General features: G+C 42.2%; 1 protein-coding gene across 6 annotated transcripts in view; it reads right to left on the bottom strand.

The window, feature by feature from the left end:
* Positions 1-8,227, bottom strand: part of ESRP1 (epithelial splicing regulatory protein 1) — a 55,271-nt gene extending 47,044 nt beyond the window's left edge. For all 6 annotated transcript variants that reach the window (XM_028534041.2, XM_036031258.1, XM_028534043.2 and 3 more), the window contains exons 1-4: positions 7,863-8,227; positions 7,216-7,344; positions 5,867-5,980; positions 2,879-2,993 (exon numbers count right to left, since the gene is read on the bottom strand). In XM_028534041.2, the coding sequence (XP_028389842.1) occupies positions 2,879-2,993; positions 5,867-5,980; positions 7,216-7,344; positions 7,863-7,994 (490 nt within the window). In that variant the 5' untranslated portion in view covers positions 7,995-8,227. The remainder of the gene's footprint in view (positions 1-2,878; positions 2,994-5,866; positions 5,981-7,215; positions 7,345-7,862) is intronic.
* Between the last annotated feature and the right edge of the window lie 16,575 nt (positions 8,228-24,802).

The following is a 24,802-nucleotide window of genomic DNA, read 5'->3' as shown; positions in this document are numbered from 1 at the left end:
CTAGGCTTTAATTAAGCTATATTTTTTAAAGATTTTATTTATTTATTTTTAGAGAGGGAAGGGAGGGTGATAGAGAGAGAAACATCAATATGTGGTTGCTGGGGGTCATGGCCTGCAACCCAGGCATGTACCCTGACTGGGAATCGAACCTGCGACACTTTGATTCCCAGCCCGCACTCAATCCACTGAGCTATGCCAGCCCGGGCTAATTAGGCTATTTAAAAAAAAAAAAAAAAAAAAAAAAGATTTTTATTTATTTATTTTTAGAGAGAAGGGGAAGGAAGGAGAAAGAGAGGGAGAGAAACTTCATTGTGTGGTTGCCTCTCTCACGTCCCCAACTGGGGACCTGGCCTGCAACCAAGGCATGTGCCCTGAGTGGCAATTGAACCAGAAACTCTTTGGTTCGCAGGCCTGCTCTCAATCCACTGTGCTACAGCAGCCAGGGCTAAAAGCTATTTTTAAAGAAATATAAAATTCCCTAGTTTTTCAACGAACGTATTACTTAAGAGCTATGAGACCCTGCATGCAATTTCAGGTGTGACATACCTGAAATGGAGCCTGACTTAGCTTTATTCACAATTCATCTGTTATATTTGATTTTCATCTCCATGACCTTTGAAACAGAATTACCAACAAATAAGTATAGAACTAGGATTAAAAGGAATGACAAAAAATAATCAGTATAGCATCCTACCCATTCATCTAAAGGTCAGATAATGCAACTTTTTATCTCAAAAAGTAACATGCCCTGGGGTGTAGAGATAATACAGCACAGAGCAAGTAAAAATCCCAGTTTACCATCTTGAAAATGTTTAATAATAACCCAAATCCTTACACGTGTGATACTCTTAAGAAACCAAGAAGGGAAAAGTAGATGAACTTTGAACAAGTTTTTCCTGAACTGTCAACATATTGAGAAAACCAAAATATCTAAATATCAAAATCTTTTGTTTATAGTTATGGAAATTTTTACTACTATCTGACCTATAATCACTAGGAAAAGATTTTCTTTACTAAAAGAGGAAGCTGAATAGTCAGGGATAAACAATTCTTAAAATACTGAACTTACTACGCAAATTGTCTTTTTATAATTTAAGATAACTTACTAAGAGTTTCCTTCCACTATCGACTGATTTATTTTTTTTGAATTTTGGTTCTCTATTTTGCACCACTGCATCAAATTGTTTAGCATTTGTTACGGCCTCAACTGCATCCCTCCCCCAAATTCATTTGTTGAAACCCTAACCTCCAATATGACTGTATCTGGAGACAGTATTCAGGAGGCAGTTAAGGCCATAAGGAAGGGGCCGTAATTTGTTAGGCCTGTGGACCTAGAGAGGAAAAGAAAGATATTTCCTCCACTTCTCCCCCAACCCATGAGAAACACAGTGAGAAGGTAGGAACAGTCTTCACCAGAAACTCACCATGCTGCCATCCTGATCGCAGACTTCCCAGATTGCATAACTGTGAGAAAGTAAGTGTGTTCTTTAAGTCACTCAGTCTATAGTACTTGTTATGGCAGCCTGAGCTCAGTAACACAGCATTCAAACCAACAAAACAGAATTTTTCTGTTGTCCCAACCTGCTAATGAAATTCTTATAAGAATTCCCTCAAAATGTGCTTACTCCACTCTTCTCCCAGCACTACTGGCAGCTAAACTAGTAACTAACCAGTAGCTAAACCAGCTAAACCAAAACTGCAGCTAACTGCTTCCAATAAGAAGGCAAACAAAATGGGTTTGACCTGCTTACAGGTGGTTAGGAAAAACATGCAAGCAACCTTTTTCAATCAAGAAATTTTGAAAATAAAACAAAAATTAGGCTTTCGCTCCTGAAAAAGAATGAGAAAGTTTAAGAACACACATCCATTATCCTCAAGTTCCTGAAAGTGACTCCAATCTAACTTCAAGCTGATTCTCATGGTGGCTCTGGGTGTGTCGCCTACCCCTGCTATTACTCAAGTGTTCCATCTGATGCGTTAGTACATGGCTGCTTATTAATTAGTACTTTAAAGACTCACTGGGTGAAAGATGATGGGTCATTCATGACTACAGGATTTGTGATTACTTAAATTTACTTTTAAATGCACAATGCTTTAGATATACTGGTATCTTGGTTAAAAAAAAAAAAAAGGAGGGTAAAATCCTAACCTCACTTTATTTCAAACAATGGCCTGTTGTAATCACCATGGTCTTATATATACTCCACAATCCCATGGAACGTTAAAAGGATTACCAATGGATAGCCATTTGTAAAGAGAATATACCCACTACTTAAGAAAAAACAACAAATTCTTATCAATTCAAAAGCTGAAATAAACCCTAAAACCAAGATAATCAAGAACAAGAGGCCTTAGAATCAGTATCAAAGAAATTAGTCTTCGCATTCATCAATAACCAAAAAAGAAAAAAAAACAAAAAACAAACCCCAAGCCACTCCCTTAATACAAAATTAAACTCTATATCTACTCAACTCACAAAAATTCATCTACCTAAATCACCATTAAAATCCAGCAAATTATAACTACTTTAAAAGATGCCTATCATTGGCCCTGATTGGTGTGGCTCAGTGGGCTGGGCATTGTCCAGCAAACCAAAAGAGTGTAGTCTGGTTCCCAGTCAGAGCACATGCCTGGGTTGAGAGCCAGGTCCCAGGTTGGGGGTATGAGAGAGGTAACAGACTGAGATATTTCTCCCCCCTCTTCCTCCCTTCCTCCCCCCCAAAATACCTATAATTGTACTATTAGTTCTTCACAGCACATACACAAGTTTTAGACAGGTCATTGTCATCCATACATTGACGAAGTCAATCTTTCTTGAATTACCCTTTTCTCTGCAGCTATCTTTTCAATGTTCCTTGGGTAATCACTTAAAGGATACACTCTGTCATTGCCGCAACATCCAGTTTATCAATATCAGGTGAACCAGGGCAACACTTCTTGAATTCTTTTCGAAGATCAAAAAAGGAATAGAAGCATTCAGGCAATAATACATTCTGAGGGAGGACAAGGTATACATTGTTAACTAGATGAATTGAGTCCACCATTTCCCTAATAATTAGGAATCTAAGAGTATATTTTACCACAATTTTTAAATGTTTTTTTAACAGAATATGAGGGTGTTTTTATTATCTGCTATAGTATTATATCCTATATGTAAGTCTCATTGGAAAAAAAATCATCTTATTTTAAGGCAATTTGATTATAATGTTTGTGTTCCACTATACAGTCCACTAAAAATTGTTCTGAAGCTGTCAATACACTTTGGCTATTGTATTTCATATTTTCTGTTTAATAAAAGTATACTCTTTTTCTAGCTGTCATCGTTTTAGACTACCTGTATTTTCAGGCAGCAAATCAGCTCTCAGTTCTCATATGCATACATTTACAATGTCCACCTAAACACAGGATTCAGTTGTAAAACACAGTAGTTTTAAATACTGGGTTCTAATTATGCATATTTTCTTTACTAAAATCAGATTAAGATAGGGAATTCCTTATTACCTGAAAAAGATTTATTTTGGGCCAAATTAGAGTCCCACATTACTTTTTCTGACCATTATTCTGGCTATACCTGAGCAGTCAAGTTAGACTTAAAAAAAAAAAAAAAAAAAGATATCAAAAATCTCAAAGGCAAAGGAAAAATAGTCACCTGTTGTTCTTAGCTACTAGCACCACTCTCTTACAGTGATTAAACAAAGCAACCGCCTGGGCAAATATTAAACTATTGTCCCCCCCCCCCCCCCCCGACAAAAAAAACCCTCTCATTGAATAACTTCCAAAGATTTTTTAAAACTGAACTTAGATTCTTAAAATTCCAAAATCTTTCATTGTATTCACCCCCTGGGAATTCCTACTCATTTGTACCTCAGAAAGTCAAGGAAATAAAGACTTTTTAAAATTTGTAATCCAAAACCTTTATACAATAATGTCTATCTAAATTTCCTCTGTTGGGTTCCGTTAGATGTAACCTGCTCATGCTACATTGGAAACAGGTATTATTACTTCACCACAGTCAGTTTTCAAAAACAGTTACTGAAAGAGTCATGCATCCTCACAATTACAGACAAACATGTTAATTTGAAAGCTATTTATAATAACATTAACCTACATGTTCAACAATAAAAGATTGGTTGAAATAGCTGTATCCATTTAAAATACTGAATATTTTATTTAGTGCTTACAGAAGATATTGATGTAACAGTAAACTATTAAGTAGGCTAAAAGGTTTGTGTTGTGTAAATGCTCCTTGTACAAATAAAGCTTTTCTGCGGAGACCTGAAAGAAGATACCCAAATATGTTCATATTAGAAACAAACACTTTCTTATTTTTTGAGTGGCAGGGTTACTTTTCTGTTTTACCACTTTCTCTACTTTCCCTTCATGAACAGTTTTTATTATGATACTAAATTGTTTTAGTTTCTTTTTTTATGATACTAAATTAATTGTTTCCCCTTTTTTCATCAAAATGCTATTATAAATGACTCTGGAAAGTGTCTCAAATCTTTCTCTGGAGGTTCTTCCCTATGCAGGGCAGTCCATCTAAAATAACAGAACCATCTGTTTTCCTTCAGCTCAGTAGAGAAAGTTTTCTCTCTCCTCTTATGAGTTTGAGGGCGGGGAAATCCTCATATACATCTATTTCTGGATCAGGCATATATAGCAATTCGTCAAGCATTTAACTAACAAAAAAATACTCCCCGCTTTTAATCAAATAATTACTAAGATTCCAATAGAGGGAGTGATATTTTTTTCAATCCTCAAGATACAGGAACTTGAATTTCTCCTTCAAACGTTTTAAATTATCGTTATACATTTATTTTATTCCTTCCCCTTTACGTACTGGAGTACAGAGAAAGACCTATTGGCAATGGCTGCTCACTTGTGACATCAACTCTCATTCTAAACCTTTCACTGCAAGAACCACTTCATACAGTTTCCCTAGAAATATTTTACTTCCATCCTTTCAAGTTATAGCTCAAACTAATTAAGTTGATCAAATGAACTGTATTAGCAATGATTGGCTGCACTAGGTCAGCGATCCATCTCTCCATTTTCCTGCCGCTCCTCATCCTTCCCGGGGAGAGAAATCACAGTATATCTACAGTAAGATTGTATTTTTCTCGATCCATGCTGTTTTCCACTATCAAAGAGATAAGAAAAGGTAAAAGATGGGTCTGACCTGTTGTTTTGATACAGGATTCAATTAGTTTTGAAACATTTATTTTAAGTCAGACAAAGCACAGTGCACTGTAATTAACGTTTCACTGGTTATAGAGCAAAGTCTTACTTTCCCAGCACAAGCTTTTAAATGAAATTATTAGCATTACAATTTAAAAGGTTTAATTGAACTTGTCTTCTTTGCTCCTTCCTTTTTAGGATAAAGCATTTTCCATACAGGTAGGAATATTACAGGATATTAAAATACAGTTCTCTCCTACTTGTAGTTATTTTTAGTGTCAAAAATTCAGCTAACATGCTTTGGAAAAGGGAGAATGTCAAGTATTTCAAACACAACATAAACAAAAAGAAAACTTTCATTAAGTCATCAAAGGGTTATTTCAAAATTACTGCAGTCTCAAACATCTCTATGAAAGTGTCATGAATTTTGTATTGTGGTAAAATACGCGTGACACAATATTTAACACTATAACAATTTAAGTATACAGTTCAGTGGCATTAAGTACATTCATATTGTTGCACATCAATACCACTTTGTCACCTTCTCAAACTGAAAGTCTATACCCATGAAACAATAACTCCCCATTCGTATCTATTTAAAATCGAGAAACTTAGATAAACCATTTTTTTAAAAAAGCCTCCAGTCACCCCAAAGACCCCATTGCTTTTGGGAAGCCAGCACCCTTACCTTCTTGGAAGCCTCGGGATGCAGGATTTGCCTGACATGAAGCTGCCCATCAGTACAGAGACAGAAAGAAGTTCCTACGCCAATATTCAGTTCATTGCTCACTGACTGGTTAAACTGAAAAGAACAGGACACAGGATGCAATTGACGCAGGATTTACAAACTCTGCAAAGTGGCCCCACTTGGTGATAACCAGAGAAAACCGAGCGAAGTACAATGAAAAGGGAAACAGGCGCTAGAAGCAACTTTAGGAAGACCAGCCTCCCGCAAACGGTCTGGCTTCCTTTAAAATAGGGAAGGCTTTCCAATTGACCCACAGTTAAGCACGGGAGAAATCAGGGGGAATAAAAAAACACATTCTAGCGCCCGTCCCTATCCCCTTCTATTTCTGCGAAAAATGCAAGACTTTTAAATCAAAGATCTCGTTTCATCAGCAGATTGCCCTTAGATTACATCATTCCCTGGTGTTATACTTTTTGTTGTAGGCTTAAGAAGGAAGCCAATTGGGCAGCGTGGGTAATGGGTACATAGACCCTCTGGAAAGCCTGGTAACCGTGTCCTGAAACACATCTCAAATTATGACTTTATCCTATAATTCGCAACTCGTGTGCTAGGGCAGGGACCGTGAGAGCTCCGGACATTCACCTGTGCACAGGTGTTTAGCGCCTCTTCCTAACTCCCATTTGGGCAGCACCCCGAAGCACACGGGTTTCAGGTCCCCTCAATTCCCAAAAAAAAAAAAAAAAAAAAAAAAGATTCCACCACTTTCACAGTGACCCCACAAGCAGCTCTGAACGTCCGGGGCTGCAAACCCTCCCTGGAGCTAAGCCCAAGGCCACTTAAAGAAGAAAAAATGGAACCGGAACCGAGCCTTTGGGAGTTCAGAATCCTGAAACCAGGCGCTCCGGGCGCGGCCCGCGGGTCTACCGCACAGCGCCCCCTGCCCTGGGGCTGAGCAGCAGACCCAACCCCCCGCAGAGCACACGCGCATCTGCGGTCTGGGCCCGGGCTTGGGGGCGCTAGGATTCAAACTCCACTCATCACTCAATCGGTAAAAACCCGGCTGATTGTCTGGCCCAGGGAATGACTTAGGAAGCAACTCGGAAATTAGAGAATTTTGGTCCAAGACCCTGGGGTTTAGGAGATGAAGAGAAACTGTGACCTCCTCCCAAAAGGCCGGACCCGGGCCTCCGAGCAGGGTTTCCACCCACGCTGCCGGGCGTCTCGCCCCCCACCCCGGGAATGCACGTGGACGGCGGGGCGAGGGCGTGGGGCCTGGTAAGGCTTGGCCGGCCGCGGGGGACGCCGGGGTGGCCAGGCTGGGGGAGGGCAGCGCGGCCCCGGGCTGTCACCTGTCGGAGTGCTTGGTCCAGCTGCGGCGCCGAGGACAGCTTTTCGGCGTCGATCTTAGTTTCTTCTTTACAATCCTCCGTGAGCTCCAACTGATCCGGTCTAACTAGTACTTCGTGCAACTGTCCCACCTCCGACGGGAACACACAGGAGTCAGTTCCCCCCTTCCTCAGTACGGGGGCCTCTTTCACGCCCTCCTCCCTCGCTCCCCTACTGGGGCGGCCCGCGCCTCCGGAGGGGTCTGGTCACAAAAAATCAAAGCTCACTCGTCGCCAGCGACTCCAGCGCAGAGGACCGCGCGGCCCTGCCTCCGACCCCACCCCCACCAGGATCAGGACGTAAAAGTCCTGGAAGCGGACACTGGGGCCCCAAGGATTCCAGCCGGTCTCCGCGGGGCGTCCCCCGACTAGCCGAGAGCCTGGCTCGGCGGCGCCCGGCCGGCCCACCTGAGCCCGATTTGGGAGGGCTGAAACGGCTCCACGGCTGTTAGCCAACGAGCCTGGTTTTACTCTGGAATCCCTAGGCCCCAGGTCTCCCCTCACAAGTGAAGAAACTAGAGCACTTGTTTACCGACCCCCCCCCACCACTAACTTCTACAACAAACTTCTTGTCCTACCCCTATCATTTGGGCAGAAATGTGGAGAAATACCTTCTTGTTGGCCAGATCCACGACTTTCCACAACAGCAGGATCAGCTCTTTCTCATCCGAGCCCAGCTTGGCCCCAGTGGCCCCAGCAGTGATTCCAAAAAGCACCACCAAGTAATCCGGAGACGCCGTCATGACGATAGGTGGGGAGGGGGAAAAGGGGGGTCGGGAGGCGGTGAGGTGGAGTGGAAGTGAGAAGAGAAAACCTGTGCTAAAACCTCTCCTAAAAGAAAAGGAAAGAGCGCCCACCCCCCCTCCTCCTCGCCGCTGCTGGTGCAAAAGGCGGTAACCAACCACCCAAGCCGACACCTGGCCAGTGCTCCACACCCTGGGCGGGAAGAGGGGTGGGAAGGAGGGCGCAGCAGACCTGCCCTTTTTCTATTCAATGGCCCTAGCTTCTATGCAAAAAGACTGGAGCAGGGCTGCACCCCCCGGAGGCGCGCGCAATGGCTGAAAGCTTTTCTGTTTTGGGATGTGGCTCTACCTGCCCGCCCCTTCCCCCTCCCCCACGTGGTGCAGGTAAGAGACACCTGGCGGCGCCGGCCCATTGGCTCCTTTAAACCACGACGTGGCAGCGGTGGGGGAGGAGGCCACCTGGGGAAAGGAGGAGGAGGGGGCGGGAGACAATGGCTGGATGAATGGAGAGGGGCGGGCGAAAGGGGAGGAGGGGGGAGACTCACTGGGCGGGGAGGAGGCAGTCTCTACCTAGAGGGTAGCCAAGGCCAGACCAGGAAAGGGTGAGGGGTGAAGGGTGCGGGGCGGGGGCAGGGGGTTCACGCCTTTGGAAGTAACGGAGTGGTGTGGGGGTCTTGGAGAAATGCGGGCTGTGGGGAACGAAGCTGGAGGTTCTAAAGGGCCAAGAGAAAAGGCCCGGCGCAGGGAGACGAAAGGAGGACAGAGGTGAGGCTCTGGGTGCGGAGCTTCCCAGGGCGCGGCGCCCCGAGAGGGCGAACGGCGGAGGGAGGGACAGCCTACTGCAGCCGGGAGGTGGCAGGGGCAATTGCCAAGCACCGGAAAAGCTACTCCGGAGCCCAGCGCACCTTTAAGTGCAAACAGCTGGACCTGTGGTCCATTCTCCCCCCCCCCCCCCCGCCCCACCGTCGGGCCTCCGGCAGGAGCCTGGGTGGCTGCCCCTCCAAACCCCTAGGCGCTGCCCACGTTCGGAAGCGACGCCGCAGAGCCGGGCTCCCGGGGCTGGACGTCCAGTCACCTAGGACGCTCGTAGAAACAGTCGCTGCGCGCAAAGGCAGCAGGGGGGTCCCCGGGAGGAAATTCAGACACAATGGACCCCACAACATTTTCTTTCAGCTACTCCCTTAATTGCTGCGTCTTGTTTCGTCCTGGTTGCCAGTTCGAGACTGGAACCTCCTCCGGGGCAGGGGCCCACTTCCTTTGATTTGCTCTGGATCCGAGATGAAATGCAGCTACCTGGAGCGCCGAATGTTTTCGTAAATTCGGTACTCTAGAGCCAGCTTTTCATCAGTTCCCTGCTCTGACCCCACGCCCTCTACTCATGCCTTTGCCTTTTCACTGCTGCCGATTCGGCCAAGTTTCCAAGCAGTCTCCCTCAATCTAGCTCAGCTCGGTCTGCCCAGAGGCGGGGCGCCCACCACCGCCACCAAGTAGGACGGCAATGTGGTGGGTCCTGTTGACATTTTAGGAAGAAAATTGCTAGAGGTGAAGTTTCCTTGAGTTTTATATTTCAAACTGATCTTGGGAACACAATTCCGTCTGAAGTATTACCATTTCGACTCCAGGTGTCCATCCCTTTATATTCATGACATGAAAGTGAGGCGATTTATTTTTACCTTAAATTTTTTTTAATTTATTAATCTTAGAGAAAGAGAGAATGGGGGCCCAGAGAGAGGGAGAAACATAGATATCGCTACAGCAACCTACTCCGGGCATAAAACTGAGAACCTTTCAGGACGCAAGTCGAGGGAAAGTGGAGATCGAGCTTTCTCAACCCGGAGGAGGCGCGGTGGGAGTAGACAGGGGGCTGCAGCTTAGCCCGGGAGGGCGGGAGGAGGGCGCAGAGAGCCTGACCCAGCCGCCACGATCCTGGCCGCAACTCTGCGGTCGGCGACACCGCCGCCCGCCCGCGGCGCAGGTAGCAGCTGGCGTCCCTGAGTACGGGCGGAGACCTGGCTCCGCCGGGGTCAAGCAGCGCCGCGAGGGCGGGCGAGGGCTCTCCGCACCACTCTCTCCTGCAGATCGCGCTGCAGCGGAGCGTGCTCCCATCTCCTGGACTGCACCGTGAGGGGTCGGAGAGGGTCCCAGAAGTCCTAGGCTGGCTAGCAGCGGTGACCTCGTCCCGCCTAGTCCCCGTACCTCTCGGAGCCAGCCACCCTCTGAGGCCCGCAGGCTCTGCGGGGGCTGAGACTGGGCGCGGGGCGAGGCAGGGAGCGACCTGGAACCCCCCTCCCCCCCACCAGATTGCACTGCAGTGGGCGAGGCCGCCCGGAGGAGCCGGTTCCCCGGAGCCACCTCCCTGCCTGGCTTTCTCCGCGCGGTTCCCAGGTGCTCCGCCCTGCAGGGCCGGGAAGTGCCGCCTGGTTAAGGGTGCGGACCCGGCTCTGAGGACTGGCTGGGAGCAGCCGAACGCGTGCGGCACGGCCGGGAGGTCCCACGCCGGCAGAGACAGTGATCCGAAAGTTTAGGAAGTCCTGCCCCGCCTCTCCTCGAAGGCCTTTGGTGCTCGGATTAATCTTTTGAAAAAAGCTCATTTGGAGAAACTGAGAGCTTTCTTATCAGCTCACTTGCCTGGGATTCCGAAGGGTTGTCCAAATTAAAATCGAATCTCAGGGCTCCTTTTCACAGAGGTTTACCTTCTTCCTGTTTAAGGAAGTCAGATCCTTGGCTTCTGGTTTTTCTCATTTAAATTTTAATTTGCTCAGCTAGATTACAAGGACAGGATTTTGTTTTGTTCTGTCCTCAAAGGTGTTCGTGGGGATTGAAACGGAGCCTGAGTATACTAGGCACTCAACAAATATTTGTTGATTTTAATCAATAACACCCACCCATTTTTGTAGTTCCTCTCCTGATTTAGCGCTTAGTTCGTCACTGCCAAGGTGAGATTCTGAAAATGGGAGTCTACAGGTAATTTAAGTCTCAAATACTTAAAAAGAGTAGGTGCTAATTCTTCGAGACAAACCTACTTTTGTTGAAGAAATTCAATTCTTATAAGATGCAGGAATGCCAAGAAAAAAAATCTAGGTTGTACAAGCAGATCAGTTCTGAGTACAAAAATGTTTTGTCATCTATCCCATCTACAAACAATTCTGATTTAGTGAGAATAGTCAGTATGAGGTGGCTGAGAGGAATCTTGAGAAGAGAGGCTCATTCTACCTATGGTCTTGACTGGAAACCTGTCCCCCGCCCAAAAAAAAAAAAAAAACAACTTCCAGAACAAATGTGAATTTTTTTTTAAAGTAACAGATCCAAACTGAGGAACAGGCTGTGAAGTAACTGGCCTGTATTCTTAAAACTGAAGGTCACGAAAGGCAAAGACTGAAGAACTATTCCAAATTAAAGGAATTTATGAGACATCACAACTAAACATGGCCACATGGATCCTGGACCAGAAAAAAATATTATTTTTTTTGCTTTAAAGGGTATTATTGGGATGGTAGGACAGATTTGACTAAGGGAGATCTGTAGATTAAATAGCAGTATTGTATCTGTCGATTTCATGATTTTTATAATATTGTGGTTTGGCAGGAGACTGTCCTTTGTTTCAGGAAGTACCCAGTATTTAGGAATAAGGGAGAATCATGTCTATAACACTCCAATGATTCTGATAAAATATATTATATGGAGAGAGAGAACAAAGCGAATGTGGTAAAATGTTAATACTGAGGAATCTGAGGGAAAGAATTCTTTATACTCTTCTTCGCAACTTTTACATTTTTTTTAAAAAGTACCAGTGGACTTTGGCTGCCACCATCATTCTGTTGTTTAACAAGGCTCTGTCTCATGACTTTCTCTGCTAATCTAATCCATTTTCTTTGTCTTTTCCTTAGTGAAAGAAGGAGAAGGAACAGGTCACCATTTTCTGTATAACAATACATTCATATCCTGCAAAGTTGTTCTCAAACAACTTTTCTAGACTAAATTACTGCAAGCTCTTTAAAGCTTTCATTGTGAATCTTACTTTCCAGCTCTTTAATCATCTCCTCGAACCCTTTTCTTCGTACTACTTTCAGAGAGCAGCTCTTGAAATGGACAAAAACCAAGTATCCACTGTGACCCGACCACTGATACAGTGGTGGCTATGTCATATTCTTACTCCTTGCGATTTGGTTCCCTTTTTATAACTGCAGTAGTAACGCTGGACTTGCTGGCTCCCGTTGGGTTTGAGACCTCCAGGTCTCTCTTAGAGTTCTCAATCGCACATACCCAGTCGTTCTCTTGTACCTGTAAGAAAAGATACTTCAAAAGTGAATCAAAATATGAAAATGTACTTAAAGTAGATAGGGGCTATGGTTGCACAAATGTAAAAGTACTAAAAACCACTGAGTTGTACACTTTAAAAGCATGGACAGCATGGTGTGTAAATTATATCTGTTTTTTCAAAAGCAAATCAAAGTAAAAGTCTGTATTGTGAGGCTACCACAGGCCCTTGATATTTCTTAGTTATTTCTTTTTTTTAGTATATTTTATTGATTATGCTATTATTACAGTTGTCTCATTTCCCCCCTTCTCTCCCCTCCACCCTGTACCCCTTCTCCCACCCACGTTCCCCCCCTTTAGTTCCTGTCCATGTGTCATACTTATGAGTTCTTTAGCTTCTACGTTTCCCGTACTATTCTTGCATTCCCCCTATCTATTTTCAACCTACATTCTATGCTACTTAGTCTCTATACCTTTTACCCCTCTCTCCTCCTCCCACCCCCCCTGCTGCTAGCCCTCCATGTGCCCTCCATTTCTGTGGTTCTGTTCCTGTTCTAGTTGTTTACTTAGTTTCTTTTGGTTTTGCTTTAGGTGTGGTTGTTAATAATTGTGAGTTTGCTGTCCTTTTACTATACATGTCTTTTCTTTATCTTCTTTTCTTAGATAAGTCCCTTTAGCATTTCATAAAATAAGGGCTTGGTGATGATGAACTCCTTTAACTTGACCTTATCTGAAAAGCACTTTATCTTCTCTTCCATTCTAAATGAGAGCTTTGCTGGATAGAGCAATCTGGGATGTAGGTCCTTGTCTTTCATGACTTGGAATATTTCTTTCCAGCCCCTTCTTGCCTGTAAGGTCTCTTTTGAGAAATCAGCTGACAGTCTGATGGGAACTCCTTTGTAGGTGACTGTCCCCTTATCTCTTGCTGCTTCTAGGATTCTCTCCTTCGTTTTTACCTTGGCTAATGTAATGATGATGTGCCTTGGTGTGTTTCTTCTTGGGTCCAACTTCTTTGGGGCTCTCTGAGCTTCTTGGATTTCTTGGAAGACTGTTCCCTTTGCCAGATTGGGGAAGTTCTCCTTTATTATTTGTTCAAATACGTGCTCAATTTGTTGCTTTTCCCCTTCCCATTCTGGTACCCCTATAATTCGGATGTTGGAACGTTTAAAGGTGTCCTGGATGCTCTTAAGCTTTTCCTCATTTTTTGTGAATTCTTATTTCATCATGCTTTCCTGCTTGGTTGATTCTATCTTGCTTCTGGTCCACTGTATTGTTTTGAGACTTAGATTCCTTCCTTTCACTATTGGCTCTCCTCTGTGTATCTTCCTGCATCTCTTTTATGGTAACCTGCATCCTTTCATCTAATTTGCACCCAAAATCAACCAATTCCGTGAGCTTTCTGATCACCAGTGTTTTGAACTGTGCATCTGATAGATTGGCTATTTCTTGGTCTCTCAAAAGGATGAGTCCTGGGGGACTGATCTGTTCTGTTGGAAACATATCTTATGTCTTTCCCTGTCTCTCCCCCCCCCCCCCATCTGGTCGCTCTTATTACAGTGGGGGGCGGAGCCTTAGGTGTTCACCCGGGGGCTGGGCACCCCAGTGGCTAGATTGTGACATTATATGTGGGGGCGGGGGCGGGAGTGGGGACGGGAGGGAACAATGGCGGTAGTTCCGTTCTCCTGGGCTCAGACCCTTCTCTGGGCTCCTAGGCTGCGACCTCTGCCCTCGTCCACAATCGCTGCCTCACTGGGTCCCCCAGCTACAGCTTGCGTACTCAGGGATCACCGCTGTGTTCTTGCACCCCAGATGGCTGTCGCACCATTTTCACGCCAAATTTTCCCTGACCTCCTCGCGCCGCCGACCCGTGCCAGCCCCGCACCTGCCTGGCTTGTCGTCTCCTACCAGTCTGGATGTACGGGTCTACTTCAACTTCTTGGCTGTCCGACTTCCATTCAGATAAATCCTCTGTTAGTTCTGAGTGTTACTCTGTCTGTAAATTATTGTTGTTCTAATCTTGGTTGTGCGAGGAGGTACGGTGCATCCACCTACTCCTCCATCTTGCCGGAAGTTGCTATTTCTTAGTTATTTCTATTAGATGGAGTCATAAGAGAAATAGCATTTTGTCTTCATTGAAAAAGTCCATCCTCTTTGAAGTGAAGGAGAACTGATGGTCAAGATAATGAAATACATTATAGTTTTCTGTGAATTACTCTGTGCATTACACATTTAAACAAATTACTGGTCTGCACCTTTATTATAACAATTATGATAGACAGTCTGTGTGGACAAAGTATGAGTTTATTCATCAGCCCTGACATTGGCTACTTTGTGGCCTTGGGTGTGTTTTTAACCTCACAGAGACTCAGTTTCTCACCTGTAAAAGTTGGGATGATGGACATGTACACCTTGTAGGTTTTAAGGGGAGAAGATATGTGTAAAGATGTGTTTTCCTTAAAAGAAATCCAAGAACCAGGAAGACCACTACTCCAGAGCAGTGATTTTCTACTGGTGTGCCGCAAAAAATTTAAAAACATGTAATACCTGACCACTTACTTAGTCAGGGGCACTGACCTCCTTTCCCTTAGATTGTCAAATTAAAAAAATGACAGCAGCCAACTCAATAGCTGTCCATTGTAAATGAACCAGAATTACACCTATTTTTTGTCAGATTGGCAAAAATATATTTTTTGGGTGTGCCACAGAATTTTAGTAATTAGTTTGTGGGTGTCATGAAATGTAAAAGGTTGAAAATCACTGCCCAAGAGGAATCTCCATGTGGGGAGTGTCCACACATCAAGCAAAAAATCTATGAACCCTCTGACATTAGCTTCAACTAAAGACCCCATCAAGGCAGACTAAGACATTTAAACAGGACTTTACTGACCATGTGTCATGGGGAAATGCACCACAAATCTGGACAAAATAGGTCTTCTCCATGGGGAACACAGAACCAATCCATTAACTGGGCATCCTGGGAAATGTTCCCCTTTACTCCTGGCCTCATGCCCTTTGCTTAGAAGTAGATACCTGTTCTTCCCAAAATCCAGTCAGAGAGTGAAGCAAAATAGCAAACCTTATCTTTGAAGTCAAGGTGGGTTGACAGGAGTGGGTAAAAAAAAGTTTAAGAAGTTTTGATTCTCTTATTAAGTTCCTCTACCTCCCTATAGTAGGCATAGTCATCCACCCATTTGACTGATAAAGGGCCAATTTTGTTATTCTGGCAAAATGCAACCCATCGTTGTCACCTGCTTTATGTATGAAGTATTCAGGGTTGTGGAGGTAATATACTTGGCAGATACTACCATTTGGAGTCAGTGAAGATAAATTTAATGATGGTCCTATATGTCTTTCATTTGTATGTCAGTGCATTCTCTCCTATAGATTTCTAAGTGACTCTGAAAGTCTATAGAAAGTGTCAGACCTGATGGATACATTCAGTCCTTTATTTAACAAGGACTTATTTGCACTATACTCTGCACCAGGCAGGAAATATGTTAGCCACTGGAAACACAATAGTGAATAAACACAAACATGGTCCTTGCCCTTCTTGAGTGGGTGACACAATCACAGAAATGTATCGCTATAAACAGTGATAAGTATTCTAAAGGTCCACAGGGCTCTGGAATTGTACACCAAGAGGACATAAAAGCAACCAGGGAGACAGAAAAAAGTTCAGAGGGCAGTGGTATTTGAATTAAAATCCACAATAGAGATGATAAGCTTGAGAAGATGAGACCTCTAGAATCCCCCTGGACTTCGCCCAGGACCAGTTGCTCACTGAGTCCCTTGGAGTTTTCCCCAGCGACACCATGCTTGGGTCACTCCCCTCCATTCCTTATGTAACCCATCTGGCCCACAGCTAGAGAATCTTGCCAATGGTTACAGCTGTCTTCTGCTATATCCACTAATATTTCCCATACATCCAGTGGTTTCTGGGAACACTGGACTTCACAGATCTTTTAAACTAAAGAGGAGGGAAGGGCCCTGGCCTGGTAGCTAGCTCATTTGGTTAGAGTGTCAGCCCAATACACTAAGGCTGTGGGCTTGATTCCCACTCAGAGCACATGGAAGAATCAGCCAGTGAATGCGTAAATAAGCAGAACAACAAATTGACGTTTCTCTCTCTTAAAAAATCAATTTTAAAAAAGGAAGAAAGGGCAACTGCCATAGAAAGGATTTCATTTTTAATTTTGCCAAGAAGGATATGTCAAAACAAAACTGATCACTATTTACTGTGCTCTTCATTTCATAAAAGAAAGGCTGTTTTAACACCAAAAAGAAAAATATACTAATTTCAGAATACAGAACAATTTTTATATTAGTTCTATGAATCAGCTTTATGCAAAATTTGCCACATTGGCTTTTTTTTCTCCTTTTTGTCTCATTCAACCTCACTTCAGAAAAAAGTGATCACGTGCCAGGGTTTGGAAGCCACCACCTGGATCTGTCTGAAAATCAGCAACAAATCGATTTTCCTAAAACTTACTCGTGTTCTCTAAAACTCATATATATATTTAGTTAAATCAAAGTCATACAAGTGTATCATCTTATGTGTAATAGTTCTACATGATTTATAATAAAAAAATTGTAGTCACCTGTCTCCCCCCGAACTCATTCTTGCTATCCAGAGGCACTTACTATCCACTTCCAGCTGCCTTTCTATTCTTGTAGTTACCTCTTCATTTGTAAATAACATGCACTTACTAATATTAAAAACCTTTATTAAAAAATTCTAAACCTACTTCAATCCTGTTGCTCCCTTCTCAAATTAAATCGGAGCTATGGAATAAAATCCATACTCTTCAAATCTCAAATCCATCTGCGATTCTTCCCTGTTGTCAAGCCCTCAGTGATGACCACTGTAGACAATATACTTAAAGTGCTGTCCTGTGTCAGTTATTTCAGCCAGGCAGTCACTTTTTTTTTTCTTAAAATTCTAGACTCTGTCAATTAATGGTCACTTTGCCTATACCTGCTTTCATGTTTATCGTTAAATTCTCTTTATAGACAATTGAACAACCAGTAGAACTTGCTCGTGCTTAGAGCTTGGGAAAGGGCTTTGGTGAGGGTATTCAATTATGCTGGCAGTTGAGGGGAGAACAAGCACTTAAACTACTACTTAAGGACTACTTCCAGTAATAGGACACCTCTTTCTTGTTGAAATCTGTATTCCTGCCTTAGAAAGTGGAAGAAATACCTGATTTTAATTAGAGTCCTTTTCTGTAAATATTTTAAATCAGATCATCATTTTGGAAGGTACTACAAAAAACCATTAGCATTTACTCCTTCTGAGGCGTGGATCCATGCAGCCAATGGGAGAAAGAGGAGCAAAGAGATCTTTCTCTTTATGCACATACATAACAACAATAATAAATTAGCGTTTATTCATTGATTTGACACTATTTACCAAATTGCCATTCAAAGCCTTTACAAGCATTATTTCATTCTCAGAACCAAATGAGCTAAAAGTACCCCTCCCACACACACACACTTTATAACTGAGGGAACGGAAGGTTAAGGGCAACTTGGGCAGCACTGACTCCAAAGACTGTACATTTAGCCACTGCACTGTGCTGAGCCTGCACCACTTTTATACTTTAGAAATCTTATTAATAAACTGAAATAGGGAAGACTGTCACAAAGCAAAACATCTCCCTGTGATAGCTTGACTACAGTGTTGTACACATGGCCCCAAAAGCAAAGCTACAGTCAGCTCAATACTTTAATAATATCACACCTTAAACTTTACAACCTGCAGTGTCTACCTCAGCTTGCTTACAAGGTAACCAACACTTATGAAATATCCTTGAGACCCGTGAAAGAAATGACAGTCTACGATAGTTATAAATAGCATGGTAGTTCAAATAAGCATTAAATATGTCATCGAAGCTTATTATTTTCATATTTAGAAGAGACCTTTGTACATTTTATTTCAACTCCCTCTTTTCACAAGAGGCCAAAGAAGTCAAGTGACTTGCTTGCCCAGCTAGGGTGACACAGCTAATTAGCAGCAGGACTGCACTCAGAGCTCAGGTCTCCTGGCTCTTGCCCTGTTGTATCCATGACTACCCAGATAGTGTGCTCCCTCTGAGAATATAATAGGCTTTCTAGATGGGACTCAGAGATGTCTGTGTAGCTAATTTTGGTTAACATTACCTTTCTTAAGGTTTTGGTAGGGAAAAGACATCTTGGTTGAGAGGTCTTCATTGAAGCTTAGGGGATGGAAAGAGTACTTGGGTGTCCCCCTCTGATGCTGAAACATCTTGGTATTTTGGAGTCTGATTCTGGAGCTACTGCCTGACACCATAAGAGTTTTGGTAAGGGGGTAGGAGGTAGGAGTGTGGATTTAGATGAACCATTGAAAAAATAAAAACTCTTCCAAGAAATTTTAAGGGATGCATTCTTTTGATTTTGGTAAATCTCCATAGAAGCTACAGATACATAGGATGTAATCTCTGCTGTCAAAGAGCTTGAAATTAATAAAAGGGGAAAAGCTCAAAGAACTTGCCTGACTGGTATGGTGTGGACACCTCAAGAGCATGGCCCCAGCCCAGAGCAAGCGTAAGAAGAATGCTGTAGCAGATGGTCTGCACGGGATGCTTTCCTGCACCTCTGAGTCACCAATATAGCTAACCCCTTTCCATCTTCATTAGACATTCAGACTTCACCTACAGTCTTCAACGTGACGCATTATCTTGACTGACAGTTGGCTAGCAAAATTCCTCCCATGGTTTGATTAGTGCTTCTTTTCTTCTTTGGTATAATGACCTCAACTAACTTCCTTACCTCCCCTCTGCTCAAAACAATGACAGCAATAACCACATAGGAGGGGTAACAGAGTATGTTTGGTGAGGGTCTGGATCAGGTATTCAGTATCCTGCCTCATCTATCTTCAGCCTTCCATTCTCCATACCATCAACATATCAGCCATATAAATGAAACTCTCACTGTTATTTTTTCTTTTTCCAGCTTCCTTACTTTTCTAGGGAGACCTGATCATTTGTTTCTTTAGCTTCCCACAACTGTCTATAATTCCAGTCATATGGTATTTAATGAATCTATCAGCTCAGATGGCTACACTGGTGAGTCCGCCAAATATTTAAAGGAGATTGACACTTCACAAATTCTTCCAAAAAATAGAGGGGGAAAGAGTGCTTTCCCAACTCATCCTAAAAGGCCAGTATGACCCAGATACCCAAATCAGACAAACATCATGAGAAAAGTAAACTATAGGCCAATATCCCTTTTGAATATTAAGCAATAAAGCAAAATAAAGCAAACTGAATACAGCAACATATTAAATAGATTATACACTATGATCAAGTGGAATTTATCCCAGGAATGCAAGGTTGGCTTGACATACATAAGTCATTGTAACACACCATATTAATAAAATATAGGATAAGAATGACACAAAATCATCTTAATTAATATGGAGAAAGCATTGACCAAAATCTAACACCCTTGTATGATAATTTTAAAAATTCAGCAAACTAGGAATAGAAGGGAACTTTCTCAACCTGATAAAGAGTAGCTATGAAAAACCTACAGCTATCCTCATACTTAATGGTAAAAGACTGGATGCTTTCTCCCTAAGGTTAGGACAAGACAGGGATGTCTGCTCTTGTCATTTATTTTCAACACTATACTTAGTGTATACACAGGTGGCAAACACAAGCCCATAGGCAGAATCCAGCCCTGCATCTTGTTTTATCCAGCCTGATACCTTGTTTCTACCCAGCGGCAGTGCCAAGCTCTTGCTTAACTGTTAAGGAGTAGTTACATTTATACAGTCTAAAATTACATTTAGCCCTTTGAAGGCAACCACAAAGCTGATGTGGCCCTTGGTGAAAATGAGTTTGATACCCCTGCTATACTAGAAGTTCTAGCCCAAGAAATTAGGTAAGAAAATAAGAGACATCTGTATGGGAAGAGAAGAAATAAAACTATTCATAGATAACATGATATTATGTATAGAAAATCCTGAGGAATACACTAAATAAATTAGAACTAAAAAAAATCAATAAAGTTGCAGAATATAAGATTAACATACAAAGATCAATTGTATATCTTTATATTAGCAATGAAAAATCCAAAATTGAAAAAAGCTATTTAAAATCACATCACAAAAAATAAACTAATTAGGAATTAACAAAATAAGTACAAGATTAATATAATGAAAATGACAAAACATTATTGAAATAAATTAAAGAAGACCTATATAAGTGGAAAGACATTCCATATTTATGTGCCAGAAAATTTAATTTTGTGAAGACTGCAGTACTACTCAAATTGGTCTATGGATTTAATCCCTATCAAAATCCCAGTGGCCTTGTTGCAGAAATTTACAGATTAACCCTACAATTCATATGGAAGGGCAAGGAACCAAAATGGTTAAAACAATCTTGAAAAAGAAGAAAATGGTTTGAGTATTCTCACTGATTTCTGAACTTACTACAAAGTTATAGTAATCGAGGCAAAGTGATACTGACATACAGATCAGTAGAACAGAATTGGGAGTCAAAAAAGAAACCCTTAAATTTATAGTCAGATTAGCTTCTACAAGGGTTTCGAGACCATTCAATAGCGAAAGAATAGTCTTTTCAAAAAGAGTGTTGAGCCCTGGCTGGTGTGGCTCAGTGGACTGAGTGCGGGCCTGCGAACCAAAGGGTTGCCAGTTGGATTCCCCATCAGGGCACCTGCCTAGGTTGTGGGCCAGGTCCCCAGCTGGGGGTGCACGAGAGGCAACCACACATTGATGTTTCTCTCCCTTTCCCTCTCTCTAAAAATAAATAAATAAAATCTTAAAAAAAAAAAAGAGTGTTGAGACAGTCAATAGCTATATGGAAAAGACTTAAGTTGGACTGCTTCTGTACACTATACAAAAATCAACTTAAAATGGATCATAAATCTATAAGAAATGTGTTCATTCATACCATGTAATATTATTCAGCTATAAAAAGAAATGAAGTAATGATACAATCTACAACTTGGGTGAAACCTGAAAATAATTATGCTAAATGAAAGAGGCCAGTCACAAAAGGCCACATAATGTATGATTTTATTTATAGGGAATGTTCTGAATAGGCAAATTGGTAGAGACAGAAAGTAAATTAGTGGTTGTCAGGGCCTGAGAGCTACAGGGGAGTGGGGAATTTCTGCTAACAAATGTAAAGTTTCTTTGAGGGGTAATGAAATGCTCTGAATTTAGATAGTGATGTTGGTTTTACAACACTAATATATGAAGAAACACTAAACTGTATACTGAAAAGGATCAATTTTATAGTGAATTAAATGTCAATAAAGCTGTTATATAATAAAAGAACCTATCATATAGCTTTAAAATTATGTCTTTATATCTGTTTCTCCTACTAGATTTAGACTATGAGCTCCCTTTATCCTTACCCACTGTAGGTGCTCAGAGAACACAACAGCTACTTGCTGGGCCAGTAATTAATTCATTGACATCTTTGAAAGAAGTTTAAGACTTTGACAGGCAGTTGGGGGGAAAAAAAAGATTATTGGTAGCTGAGCCGACACAGTGAGAGGGAAAAGCACCAGGTTTGAGCAGCCAGGAATCCCTGTCTGGCTAGGAGCCACAGGAAAGGAATCAGTCCAGATGTGGGCAGTAAGGCTGGTACGACCTACTCTTTGTTCCATTTTTAATTGTTCTTAAATATCACTGTTAATTAATCGTGTTTTGCTAACTAGAAGTATTTTCAGATAAAGTGCTAATTCCACCTCTCTCCCCTATGTCATTTCCTATCTCCTTAATTTAGTCAAAAACTACAAGGGAGGTTGCTTCCATTGGAACAAAACAGAAAGAAAACAGTTTCATCTTGGGCTGCCACAACCAGCTCTGCCCACTCTGGAAATACTGCTTCAAAAGCCTAAGGTATTCATCACGCTTCATTCACACAACTACTCTGCCCTACTTTTACACGGTTCCAAAGGCAGAAACCTACCCGCCCAACTTCATTCCTTCTTTCCTTTATTCAACAAATATTTATTAAGCACTTACTTTTGCCAGGTCTTTTGCCAGGCACTGGATATGGCAGCAGATAAATAAACTATGCTCTCCATATATGTCATAGTATCCAAATGAGCTGCAGCATTTCTATTGCTTACACTATAGGTAGTGTAAACCCTGAGAAAGAAGTTCCCTCCAAAAAAATGCTCCCAGAGGCTAACTGGGCTCGAATGAAAAACAAACAGAAACAAAACAAAAAAACACCAGGGCCTACCAGCCATCACTGTACAGGGTCCTCTCATGCAAACTGCACTTCAGAGGCCTGCACTGAACTGCCTGCCTGCTTGCACTGTGTTCCTACCATCTGAGCCAGCCCTTATAAAGGAGTTCCTGGAATTCCATTTCAACCAATAGGACTGAGGTTTTCCCCATTCCATCAGAGCTGCAGAGCTGTATCCCCATCATCTTCTTCACTGACCAATCAGAGTGACTCCATTTTGAGCTATCAGGAGAGTGCTCTTCGGATCAATCAGACTGAGGATTTGGAGTTTTCATTTGCATGAGGATGGGCCAATGGGGGTGGGGGATGGAACAGGGTCTTCTGTCTATATAAGTCAGCTCCCCTCTGGCTCTGAGAATGCACTTTCTCTTTCCACTGAAGACAGTTTCCTGGCTGAGATGTTTCACTGGAGCAGAGCAGCATGGAGCAGGGGGCCACCCCCAGGCCTGCCTTACAGTCCTGCTGTGTAACAATTCAGTTGTTTCATGGCCAAGCTGTGACTATTACAACTGAGCTATTTTGCACTGAATTAAATGTCCTTCTTCACCACACTACCAATTGGGGATTCCTGTTGACCTTGAATTGGCAGCAAGACCAATGACCATTGATCATCAGTTGACAGTAGCAACATTTTAGAAAGAGCTTATAAATTAGGCTCTAGTGAATGTGTGAAAATACTGTCTTGCATTTGAGTATTATAGAACTATGAAGTATTCAAGGATTTCACATGCACTATTCCATTTGATATTCAAGTCTATTAAGAAGAAAAGGAGTAAGACAGGTATTATCTTCATTGTGCAGAGGAGACAAATGATAGGTTAAATGAACCCTTCAAGTTCACACAGCTAATAAGATGAAAAGTCAGCCTGGGACCTTAGCTGCTACTTCTAATTGGTTGTTTTTCTCTAATACCTTTTACTGAGGCCAGAAGGTCTGATTTCTTAGGGGGCAGCTGCCTCCCTCTGTGTGTAAACAATGAAGGCAGCAAAGAACTATTAGATTTGCTCTTTTTAAATTTTTAATAAACTATCACTCTACTTGTAAACAATTTTATAAACAGGCAGCCATCAAGAAGCAAACCCAGATCACAAAACATCAGCCTTTTGAGCAACAAAAATGAAAATATAAGATACATATCAGATACTGTTAAGTCAGCATTCAGAGGAAAATCTCTTGCTCTTAAATGCTTATCGTGGTAGAACATTTTTTGTTTTATTTTGTATATACTGTCTTCTTTTTTAAAAAAATTATTTTACTTATTTATTTTTACAGAAAGGGGGAGGGAGGGAGAAAGAGAGGGAGAGAAACATCAGCCTGTAGTTGCCTCTCAGGTGCTCCCAAACTGGGGACCTGGCCCGCAGCCCAGTGATGTGCTGTTTGGTTTGCAGGCCAGCACACAACCCACTGAGCCACACCAGCCAGGGCAATCAAATACTTTTTAATGACAGGAATGTTATTTTGGTAGCCATGAAGATATACACAGCAGAAAATGAAAACAGGTACCTTATCAAATGGTTAGTAAGAACAACAACAAAGTCACCATTTTATGCACTGTTGCTGGGAGTGTAAAGTAGTAGAATTTTCTATGGAGCACCGTTTAGAAATATCAAGATTTTCTGTGGCTACCATTTGACAAAGCAGTTGTACTTTAGATATTTTTACTAAGGAAGTGTTTGCATACGAATGATAAAAAAAAGAAGTAGAAGAGAGATTGTTCATCACATACTTTTTAAAAAAGATGTTGTTTATTTATTTTTAGAGAGAAAGGGAGAGAAACATCAATGTGTACTTGCTTCTTGCATGCCCCTCACTGGGAACCTGGCCAGGTATGTGCCCTGAACTGGGAATCGAACTGGCAACCCTTTCCTTCGAAGTAAAGAGGTGCTCAATCCACTGAGCTACACCAGCCAGGACCACCACATACTGTGTTTAAGAATGAAAAATTTAGAAACTTTCTGTATTTGATGAGACATAGAAAGAGTATAATTTTCAGTGTATCGAGATAGTGATGGCCGAAATCCATTGATAAAAGAAAAATGCAGGTTACAAAGGTGTGTATGTATGTATAATCTAATTTGAAAAAAAGACTGAGAGGATGTACATGAAACTGTTGACAGTGTTTATCCCTAGTGAGTGAGATTCAAAGACTTCCCTTTTACAGTGACTAAACATGGACAAAATCAATGAAGATATTTTTGTTTGGGGAACAATGGTCACCTGATTCAAAAGACTGTAAAAAATTTTTCCAAACTTTCAAAAAACTATAATCCCTATATTACATTACATTACATAATCCTC

This window comes from Phyllostomus discolor, chromosome 7 (genome assembly GCF_004126475.2).
Source record: "Phyllostomus discolor isolate MPI-MPIP mPhyDis1 chromosome 7, mPhyDis1.pri.v3, whole genome shotgun sequence".
NCBI classification, from domain to species: domain Eukaryota; kingdom Metazoa; phylum Chordata; class Mammalia; order Chiroptera; family Phyllostomidae; genus Phyllostomus; species Phyllostomus discolor.
Note: the sequence above shows the minus strand (reverse complement) of the source record. Positions and strands in the feature narration are given on the sequence as shown.